The sequence below is a fragment of the Cynara cardunculus genome (genome assembly GCF_001531365.2).
Source record: "Cynara cardunculus var. scolymus isolate 2C chromosome LG 7, CcrdV1, whole genome shotgun sequence".
Taxonomy (NCBI): Eukaryota; Viridiplantae; Streptophyta; class Magnoliopsida; order Asterales; family Asteraceae; genus Cynara; species Cynara cardunculus.
This window is the reverse complement of record NC_037534.1, coordinates 10,475,532-10,487,115: the sequence shown is the minus strand read 5'-3', so window position 1 is coordinate 10,487,115 and position 11,584 is coordinate 10,475,532. Positions and strand designations below refer to the sequence as shown.

The 11,584-nt window shown below is 33.2% G+C and overlaps 1 protein-coding gene across 1 annotated transcript; it reads right to left on the bottom strand.

Annotated features, from left to right (window-relative positions):
- Window positions 1-5,595: 5,595 nt before the first annotated feature.
- On the bottom strand, window positions 5,596-6,887 carry LOC112515259 (endochitinase-like). The gene is made up of 3 exons (XM_025121963.1): window positions 6,440-6,887; window positions 6,152-6,296; window positions 5,596-6,056 (listed from the first exon to the last, which is right to left on the bottom strand). Exons 1-3 carry the CDS (start codon window positions 6,885-6,887, stop codon window positions 5,687-5,689), a joined length of 963 nt encoding a protein of 320 aa, XP_024977731.1. The 3' UTR covers window positions 5,596-5,686.
- Between the last annotated feature and the right edge of the window lie 4,697 nt (window positions 6,888-11,584).

Here is an 11,584-nt window from a genome sequence, read left to right as displayed (position 1 = left end):
TAATAAAGAAAAACAAAAGTAGAATGTTATAATAAGAAATTTTGTGAAAGTAGGTTGCTATTTCATGCATTTAACCCTTTAATATATTAATGAGTAAATTACATGTTTTGTTTCTGTAGTTTATATGCTATAAAGCCTCAAGTCCTTTTTTAAATAATTATGCATTACAACCCTATGGTATACATTTTATAACATCTTGCATTTTCACTGTTAATTACACATCATTCCTGTGTGTGTTTTTTACCTTTTAGTATGTGTCTCTCATGTATGTTCGTGTTTCTCCTCTTATTTTCATTTGGAGCTGTTGAGAATAAAAGATTGTGTTTTGATGATTGGACGCATCGTTTTTGGGTTAAATGTTAGACTGCAAAAAGTGGCCACTTTGATCGTCACTATCGTGAGCAACGTAAATCCATGGACATTTGAAAAATATCATCTTTTGCATGTATTCTTCTGCCTTTTTTCAGTTGCATTATGGCATTCTTGAAGGTCAAACTCTAGAGATCGAGGAAGGTGAAGAGAAGACATAACTAAATGACAAAATCAAGTAAATCTAATCCATATCTTGGTGCAAGAATTTGCTTACCCAAAATTGTCTACCTTAAATCTTAAATGAGAGAAAGAAAATTTGAGCTTTCATAAAAGAGTGGAGGAAGAATGAAACCAACCTTTGGGTCAATGGATGCTTGAGCTCTTTGAAAAAAACCCTTACGTGTAAATACCTCATTACTTGTTTCATCTTCCATTATAAATAGAGGCCTTTGGATTTTATTTAAAGCAGAGCACCAACAATGTAGAAATCTCTACTACTTACCTTTGCATTTTAGTTGTTGTTGTAATTTATTTTCATGTATAAAATTTCCATCTAGCACTGCCTCACCATTGTGGTGACGTAGGTGGCCACAATTTGTCTTTTATTTCTCAATGCAAATAATCTTTTAAGTATTCTTCTTCTACTAGTACGTCCTTTATTATAAGTATCAGCTAAGCATCCTTTGGGTGTGGGTGAGAGCCAAAACTAATTGATACTAGTAGGCAACACTTGGGTGTTGCCATTTTTACTAACTAACTCTTAAACTTGGTCACTTGAGTGGGGACTTTAACTCACACGGACAAGTCGATCACTTATAAATGTTAACATTAGATCTTAGACCCAGAGATGAGCGATTTTAGAAATATTGCTTAAGTGATGTAATAAGATTTGAGGAAGTCTTTTATGACATATAGGGATATGGGTTTTTGCGTGATTTTGATTAAAGTTCAAATGTTGGTCGGGATAAGTGTTACGAAGAGATTTGAGCATTGATCCCCCATACCGATAGAACTACGACTCTTGGAAGTCAACTCAGTTATATCGGCAAGTCGTTTGTTGGCAAAAGTGGTCACTTTGTGGGGACATGTGTCCACTCTCTGTGAAAGTTCACTTTCGAGAGATAGGAACTTCTATAGATGTTTTCTGTGGGAAATGTTTTTGACCATTTCATTACTACAAATGTCGTAGGAAAAACTTACACACATACCCTTTTCTTTAAAATTGTTTTTACTTAATTGTTAAAATTAGCATCAAGCTCGCTCAAATATATTTTCTTCTTCTATGATTGAAATCATTCTATTCTCTACTTGGTACTTGAAACTCTAAAGTCCGATTCCTGTGGATACAATCTCGATATTACTTGTAGACATCATAACGTCAGGTATGCACTTGCACCGCCATTTTGGCCATTTTGGCAATACAAATGGCCACTTATGTAGACCTATATGATTTTACGCTATAAATAGGGTAGAGAGGAGGCAACGATCGTGGGGAAGCGATGGTTTTCCCCTCCTCTTTGTCGCTTGAATTCGAGACCCAAGGGAAGGGAGTTTCATCGATGAGTGAGAGGAGGAGACGGTGGTTCATGGTTTCCTCGGTGTTACCTTAGTATTTGTAATGTGCTTGTATGTTTATATATATAAGGTCAGGTTCAGAGTATAACTCTAAATAAATGGAAAACTGGAAAACCATTTAAAAAAAAACAAATAAAAACTATATGCATATGAATGTCAAATTAACTAGAAAAATATGATTGTGTTTCTAATGTAATTTGTTTCGTTCATATTTTGATCATGTTTTGTATCTTTTTCATTTAAAAATTAAGGGGTGCAAGATTTTTTAAATTAAAAATAATGTTGTAACCACATCTTTAATCATGTACACTTCATCAATTAATCTAACGGTTGATGAAGTGTTTTTCGGGTTTTTTATTTTTTGAGGTTTTCTCCTAAACCTCCTTCTCTCTCTCTCTCTCTCTCTCTCTCTCTCTCTTTCTATATATATATATATATATAACATAATAAAATATTATATTTATATTTCATTTTCTAATATAAAAGGAGGAAAATGAATAAAAAGATGAAACCGCCCTCCTGGGTTTACCTATTTAACAGAATTTCTTTAACGGAGTTAAACCAAGGGGAACCAATGTATTATAGAATACATACCACTCATATTTATTTTTAAAAAAAGATTTGAGACGTATAACATATATACTACAAGCAGTATCGTATCCAGGAAATTAATGGGGTGGGGGCACGTTGGATGGGACTTGGAGGAGGCAAGCATATGGCCATATGAGACTGGGGGGAAACTATGTAAGACGAAGGTAAAAATAGAAAATTTAAGCTAGTCAACAAATGTTTTTGATCTTTGACTTGGGTCTTTCCCTCCAGTACTTAAGGGCTAGATCCGCCCCTGACTACAGGGATGAAGCATGTAACTTACTCTATATTCAATTAATGTTTATAGTATGAGTGTATTATGGATTTGATTTCTTCATTTTGATGTTTTCATTACTAGGATCCCTATACAATGTTTATTATGGATTTGGTCCCTATTTCATTTTGTCACGACCATGGTCCCTCTGAATAATATAATTAAATTGTCTCTAAATCTGTTAACTCGGTTAAATTAAGGGTCATTTTAGTCCTTTTATCCCCCTTTTTGTCATTTTTCTATTAGAAAAGGTAAAATCAATAATATACATACATATATATAGGCGAATGATCGTGTGAGAAGAAAAGTTATGGTGAGAATCATAGTAAGAGATCTGAACCATTGATCACTTTTAATCTCATCCTCACTCATGAATTGCGCAATAGAAAGGAATTGATCTGGTGCATATCAGTGCACCTCATTAGTGTTGGCATTCAATTTGGATTGATTTAAGGATGGAGATCTCTTCTTATGTTTTTCACAATAACACTACTAGAAGCATGACTTTTAATTTCTGGTGGAGTTCCTTCGTAAAGTTACCGGTGGATTACCGACCAATTTTCGACGGCCATTAAAAACATTCAATTACGTTGATTCCATCAGTGATCCACCACTGAATATTGTTATAAAAATTATTCTGGCCATATTTCTGGCAAAATAAAAAAAATTTAAAATTTAGTAAAAAAATTGACTTTAATTACATCAAATTACCAATGGATTACCGTCGGATTTTAATTAGTTTTCTATAAATTAAAATTCACCGGTAATCCACCGGTAATTTAATGTAATTAAAGTTAATTGTCTTTTATTTTATTTTTAAAAGAAAAGATTTTTATATTTTTCGGCATATTACTAGTGGCCACCGGCATCCGTCAGAAAATGTAAAAACCAATCATTTGACCTCTTAATAACTTCTAATTCAATTACACAAGTGTTAAATCATCATGTATAAGTCAATAGGGGTTCATTCAAGGGAGAACTGATTAGTTTGTAGTAACTGTGAGATCCAATCTCAACCACAAATCAACGGATAAATTAGAAAATTAATAATTATGGTAGTTTGAGTTAAAATTATAATTAGAGGGCTTTTTAGGTATTTTTAAAAAACTCCTATCTCTTCTCTCTCCTCTCTCATCTCTCCGACCTCCATCTCCGGCCTCCGGTGAACATTAATCCAACAAGTACCAACTAATCATAAAGATACACAATGTGATACTCATTGTGATATACTGTGATACCATTGTGATACCAACTATGATACCAACTCAAACCTTAAAAAAAAGATACACAATGTGATACCCATTGTAATATACTGTGATACCGCCGGAGGCCGGAGATTGGAGGTCGGAGAGATGAGAGAGAAGAGAAGAATTTTTTTTAAAATACCTAATATGCCCTCTAATTATAATTTTAACTTAAACTACCATAATTATTAATTTTCTAATTTATCTATTGATTTGTGGTTGATATTGGACCTCATAGTTACCACAAACTAATCAGTTTTCATTTGATTAGGCCCCTAAGTCAATAATACACATATAAAGATATTCAATTTTTACAATATTTGTATTTTACTCTTTTGTAAATAGTAAAAAATAAAAGTCGGAAGGTTTTGATCAAGTTTTAGAAACTCACAGATTTATCTTAATTAAAAAAAATTGTTTTAACGTAATTAATTTTTTAGTGAAACAAATCATATCAAAAAACGATATCTTATTATATCTAATTTGATTCCCTCATAGCTATATATATATATATATATATATATATATATATATATATATATATATATATATAGAGCAACGATCAAATGCAAACCATCCAATTTATACAAACGTGCAAACCTCATTTAACTAATCATAATTTTTCATTTTGTTTATTTTTTTGTAATTATAACAGGTTGATTAATCATATTTATCGTGAAGGGTGTTAATCATGGATGTTATCATCTTCATTATTTAAATTTTAGATAAATACATGAAATAGTTCCATTAAAATTTCATTAAGTATTATATAAAACAATTTCATAAACATATATAAAACAACTTCGTCAAAAAAAAAGTATTATATGAAATAATTTCACAAGATTAAACAATTTAATGAAAAAATTTCGTAAGATTAAATAATGAAATCGATGGATAAGAGTGGTTTGCACGGTTTGTACAAATTGGATGGTTTGCAATCTAACCCCCTCTATATACATATGTGTGTATGTATGTATATATGTGTGTGTTAATTAGCTTTACTTTTTTTAATGTGAAAAAGACAAAAACAAGGGTAAAAGAACTAAAATGACCCTTAGGGGCTGTTTGTTTCCCTCTTAATGGTGACATTAAGAGGAAGCCTCTCAATCGTTCAGAGGTTTAGACTGTTTGGCAAAAAAAAAGAAACCTCTTAATGGTTACTAAAAGGTTCTTAACCATTTTGCATATAGGAAGTCTCTAAACCATTCAGAGTGTGGTTTTTCTAATTTTTGTCCTCTCTCCCAATTCTCACATTAAGATGGGTTTTTGTTGGATAAGGGTTAAAATAGTAATTTACTATTATTCAGAGAACAATTACCAAACAACATTATTTCATTCAGTACTTAATCATTCTGACTCTCTTAATCATTTTGACCTCTTAACTATTCTGCACTAAACCATTCAGCAACTGCCAAACAGCCCCTTAGTTTAACTGAGTTAACGGTTTGTTATTAGTGTACAGAGAAATCATAATCAAAACAAAATAAATAAATACCTTAGATTAGAAGACTTGTGTCCTTCAGTAGATCAGGTTGCGGGCTCAGTAGGCAAGGTTTTTACGAGAAAGGCTTCAAAGTTCAATTAAAAATGCATTTTATTCAAAGTGAAGACAATTCAAACACCCATTACACAAGCAAGTTTATGACTTGGCTCTTTATTGTAAGTTACAGCCACCACCCAGACTCCATCGCTATGCAAAAGGCCTTTGATTGTTACAATCAATATTATCACCAGGACTAACTCCCAACATGCTGCAATACCTTCTGTAAAACCCAATCCTATCCTCCACCCTGCTGTCCTGCCCTTTGCCACATTCCAAACCCCCGTTGATGATATTCGTAATCACTCCAAAACCTGGGACTCGGCCTGCAGAACTGTCTGCAGCCGATGGTGTCCACCGTCCAGTGATCACGTCATGGCTTGATGGCTTGTTATCTTGTGGAGTCATCCAGAACCATATGGCTGAACGAAACGATAAGGTTGGGTCTGTGGCTAAGAGATCAGGGTTGTTGATCAAGTCCCTCCCAATTGACTGTCCAAACAGCCCATAATTGAAGTTGCTGCCAGAAAGAAAGTCAAGGATGTTAATTACATTGGTGATGGGTCCCAAATTAAGATGTTTTTTCTAAGTCCGGCTAAGAAAGTGAGAACTTACTGAGAGAGCTGCATAGGCCCTCTTCCAAAGTATTTCTGAGTACAGGGCCAGGCATTGGAAGAACAGTAGTTGTTGTCTTGGTTTCTTTCTCTAACAAAGCAATATCCCCATGCATATGGACCATCTGGTGCAGCTGCCCATCCACCTATATAACCATGCAATACAAATGCTTTTTTATCGTAATTTAAACAAAGAATGAACTAATACATATCAGCCTTGTTGGCGATTCAAAACTCCATGTTCATAACATGTGTTTCTTTGGCCTTCACTATCAAGAGGATAACAAACCTGTTGTTTCATGAGAGGTTTGAGCTAAGAAAGCTGCAAGCTCTCTTCTCCGGACATCAGCACTTCCGGTGGTGCCAAATCCATTATATGCTGCTGCAGCAGTTATAAATGCATTGTAGGTGTAAAATCCATTAGCACTGCATCTTGGGTCGTTTCGGTACTTGAGCATTTGGTCAAACACGGATGCAGTAATGATGGAGGCAACATCTCCGCTGCCGCTGCCGCCGCCACCACCACCACCACCACCACCACCACCTCCTGTACACTGACTTTGACAGTTATTTTCCGGTGAGCAGTGAGCGGGAGTGTTTCCACAGAAACCATATTGGCTACAACAGTTCCCGTTGGTGCATGGTCTGTTACCACCTTGTCTCCCACAATCTTGAGCAGATACTACTGTTGCTAGGAAGAGAAAGACTAGAATGGTTAGCACCAGAAACTTATCCATGGAGTTGGTGTATTTATGGTGATATCGTGTGTCCTTTTTTCTCTTTTGTGTGGTGGTCTATATTATATAAATACTATATAATTTGTCCTCCATATTCTGTTGACTGACTTCTTCTTGAAGACTATTCACAAGGCTTTCTTTACTATTCTTCGTGCCATGTACGAGGATCTAAATCTTGTATTATTTATACTCTAATCTAAATTTGATAAAAAAATTTAAAAACTATTTTTTTTTATGTATGAAGTATCGTTTATTGATACATATTATTTAAATTCAAGATTACAAGTAAATTATGCATAAGTATAACTTATTAAAGTTTCATGTTTGAATTCGGGTAACTAAATGCAAATAAACATAATCAAATATATGATACACATCTCATTTTAAATATAAAAAATCTAATTAGGATACTTATTCAGTTCTAACAAAATACTTAATTATTAGTTTTATAAAAAAAATATTATTAAACCAAAAATAAAAAAAAAAAATTAAAAAAATACACAAAAAAGAAGAAATTTTTGAATAGTTAGTTTGGTATTAATATCAATATTTTTTTTCAAATTTTTTAGATATCTTCAATATTTGATTCAAAAATAAAGACATCATTGCTTTCTCGAAATCACATAAAACCGTATTATATTATCCATTAAGACAAAAAAAAAAAAACCATTAAAATCGAGATGTATTTCGATACAATATTATGTGAATACTTTTTTATTAAACTGTAAATAGAAAAAATAGAAATATAAATTTATATTTGAAGAAAATCGACTTTACAAGCAATGGTTGAACGTGATTTGTTAATTGAAAGATTCAAAGGGTCGATAGCCAAAACAGAATCCAAAAAAAAGGATACTTTTTAGAGTAAAATATTATTTTCATGGCTATGGTTTGCCAAAAGTTGCCATTTTCTTCCTTGTGAATTTGAAATTACATTTATCATAACTTTGGTTTGTATTTTATTTCTCTTTTCGTTCTAAATAATAAGTCCGTTACTAAGAAACCGTTAAAACCCTCAAGGGTATTTATGTCCTTTCATCATTTAGATATTGTTTCTTGATTTTAAATGGGCTAGGTCTTTTTGCCCTTTTATGCTTTTAATGTACCAATTATAAAGTCTCACTTGTTCTTTATTTATATAATTGGTAAATAAGAAACAACGTATTATATAGCGACTGGTTTCTACACAAGGTATTGCAGCATGTTGGGAGTTAGTCCTGGGGATGATCTTGATTGCAACAATCAAAGGCCTTTTGCATAGCGATTGGAGACATTGTAGTAACTTACAAATATCATCAACAGGGTGTTCATTGTCCTTAATTTGAATAATAAGTTGCCTTATTTGAACTTGTGATGTTCTGCATCGTTTTTATAGGGTTGTTCATCCGGATGGAATGGAACACAAATCAAAATGAAATCGAAAATGAAAAAATAATGGAACCCTAACGGGAATGCATTTAAATCGGAAAATATAAAATAATGGAACCCAAACCAAAACATATCTGAACGGTTTGCTACCAAACTAAACCATAAACCAAATAATCTATATCTGGTTGTTCCTAAATAACAACAATCGTTTCAACTTTCAAGTGTAAAAAATAGAATAAAACCAGATTGGTTCCGATCTTGAACCGACAGGGAGAACAAATTTCTTGGTTCCAATAGCGGCTAGGTTTGATTCTTAATTTATGTTTGACACATTCGGCTTTGTTGATTGACAAAGGAAATCATTTTGTATGATAAGGAGTTGTAGCCTTGGGATTCATTTTGTTTGAATGTAATGGACAAAGCACATTAGAATAAAATTGGTATGTTATACAAGAATCCTTTGATGTCGTTTCTGAATCTAAGACGACAAACGCATCTCGTTGCCTCCATGGTATCCACATCTTAATCCAGCTGACGTCCTAAGAGAGAAGAACCAGTTTATTCCCAAGTGCTAGATACGGTTTCAAACTCTTTGAAAGAGAGAGAAGATCTTGTGGAATGTAGCAAAATGGTGATGTTGTTTCTCCATTGATCAAGAACTTTGATTTCGGCAAAAGACCCACACCCAAGTTCATAGCTTTTGGTCTGCTATCCCGGATCGACACTTACAATGAGAGAAGAAAGCTAGGGGAGCGAGTGGGATTAGCCATAAACGAGTGAAATTGAATCAACCATGAATTCTAGCTTTCTAGAAGAGTAACACTTTTGGGAGACAATACCTTCTAAGCGCACGCTTCGTCCTTTTATACTGATTTAAATGACAATTCCTTACTTTTTTATACTTGTCAAACAAGTTATCCAATATCTGATTATATTAATTTAATAAGATTAATCTAATACCAAGTTAGATATAACAATTTAACACTTTGACTATTTGATCTCCTTATTCAAATATATTTTATGTGCGTGTGACAACTGGACTTTATAACTTTGACAATAATTATAAATCCTAATTACATTTATAAATGAAGATCGACGTCTAACAATAAATTATCGTTACTCAAATGATAAAATTTGGCCATTCAGCTAATCAGTCAGTAAAAGTATTATTTGCTAATCTGTTCGCTAAAAGTATATGTCGTTAATCCGTCAAAGTTTCTGTCGCAAATCCGTCGCTGAAAGAAGTCTCTCGCTAACCAGTCGCTAAAAATATCTGCCGCTGAAACCTTTCCGTTGCAAATCCGTCGCTGAAAGTTTTCCGTCACAAATTTGTTGCTGAAAGTTCTTTGTCACTAATTAATCAGTCACAAATACGATTTGTCGCTAAAATTTATCACTGATAGCATTACATACGAGCTTTTGACTGACGGATGATTAGCGACGGATCAGCGATAGAATATGCCTTTATTGACGGATCAATGATAGAATTTTCCGTTGCTGATACTCCTCGTTTTTGTAGTGCAAACTTTTGATCATTATGAGTATACACATTATGTCCCTTTCTTCTCGATATTCAGATTGAACACAGGCGTGTAAGTGTCATTCTCTTTATGTCCAATCTTTAGTTTCTCGATTCTGGAATATACTTTTTATGTGAGTATGCATGTGTTTCCTCAGTATTATTCAATCAAGGAGTCCCGAAAATATCATTCATGTCATACAAGATGAACATATCTTATCTAATACATGCTAATACTACTAAGTGATGCATAATATACGCAACAACAATTATGATGTCACCTTGTTAGACCCAAATTTTCAAATTGACCTATTTGTAAATTCTATTTTGCCATTTTTTATTGTATGCATTCGTATCTAATAATTGTAAAAGGATCGTAATCAACGCATACCAACTACTCTATTTACATACGACAAGTTACATAGAATATTGCTACTATAATAACCACCAAAATACTTCAAACGAGTTTCCTCTAAAAAATAATGCATGATTTCTATAAAAGTCAAATAACATGTCAAAACACGTTATTTTTCATCAAGGAATTAAGCCCGATTGTGATCAACAACTGAAATCAATGGAAACATACCACTCAACAGTCCACTTATCTCGAATATTTTTTTATTTATTTAATTACATAATTAAATATTTTAATTCAATATTAACCGGTGGATTGACCTCCCCTGATTTGTAGTATATATACATACATAGATATATACATCTAGTCATATACATAGATACATATATTCAATACACACATGTATAATACATACATAGTGTATACATCGCTCTAACATACAAACGGATTGATTGGATTTGATTAGCAGTTAAAATAGATGGATCATATATTCGTTACACATGCATTTTTAGAACCTGTCTAACATAATTAAAATATATGTATCGAAAACTAAACTAATAATATTATAAAAACAAAAAATTTCATTTAAATTATTGACGGATCCATGTGTTGGTAATTTAAAATATGGGGACAGATGACGAACTCTACCTCTTTTCTTCACCAACAATCGTATGTCTCATCACCCCTGCGATTTCCAGCAATAAAGACGCTCTTCAGGCAATATCACCTTTCTTCCCCTCCATCGATTTCCTCTCAACTTCCCTCTGGCGATCGATTTCCCTCCTGTCGACCCTATTATGGTGCTTTCCCCTCTCGTCTGGTGTTCTCTTCTTCTCTCCGGCCACTATTTCCTCTTCTTTTTAGTAAACACTTCTCTTAGCTCAACACAACAATACCCAACACCGCCACGTGATGACCCCACTTCCCGTCGATCTCCCCTCCTTCCGGTAGTCCCTTATGGATAAATTAGTTGATGATGGTATGCATTGTACTTTCTTCAATTTGGTGGTGGGATTTTAGTTTTCTTAAAAGCTCTTGGTGTTAGGATTATAATTTTTTGAAAATGTTAGAATTTTATGCCTGAAGATTTACGATAACTTTCGGTGTCAGGATTATAATTTATTAAAGACTCTTGGTGTTTAAGAATTTACAACAACAACTTAACCTTTGGTGTTTGAATTATAATTTGTTAAAACAAGCCAAGATTATAGTTTTTATTAAAACTTTGGTATTTAAAGATTTATGACAACTTTTGGTGTTAGGATTCTAATTTCTTAAAAACCTGATGTTTAAAGATTTAAGTTTTTGGTGTAAGAATTATGTGTACCTGTAACACCCCCGTCCCGCGTGGTTAAGGACGGGAGATGCCACAATTGGAGATAACTCATTAAGTCATATTTTTGTTAAACTTTTGATGACTAATGTAGACATGCTGGTATTTTGGGACCGTATTTT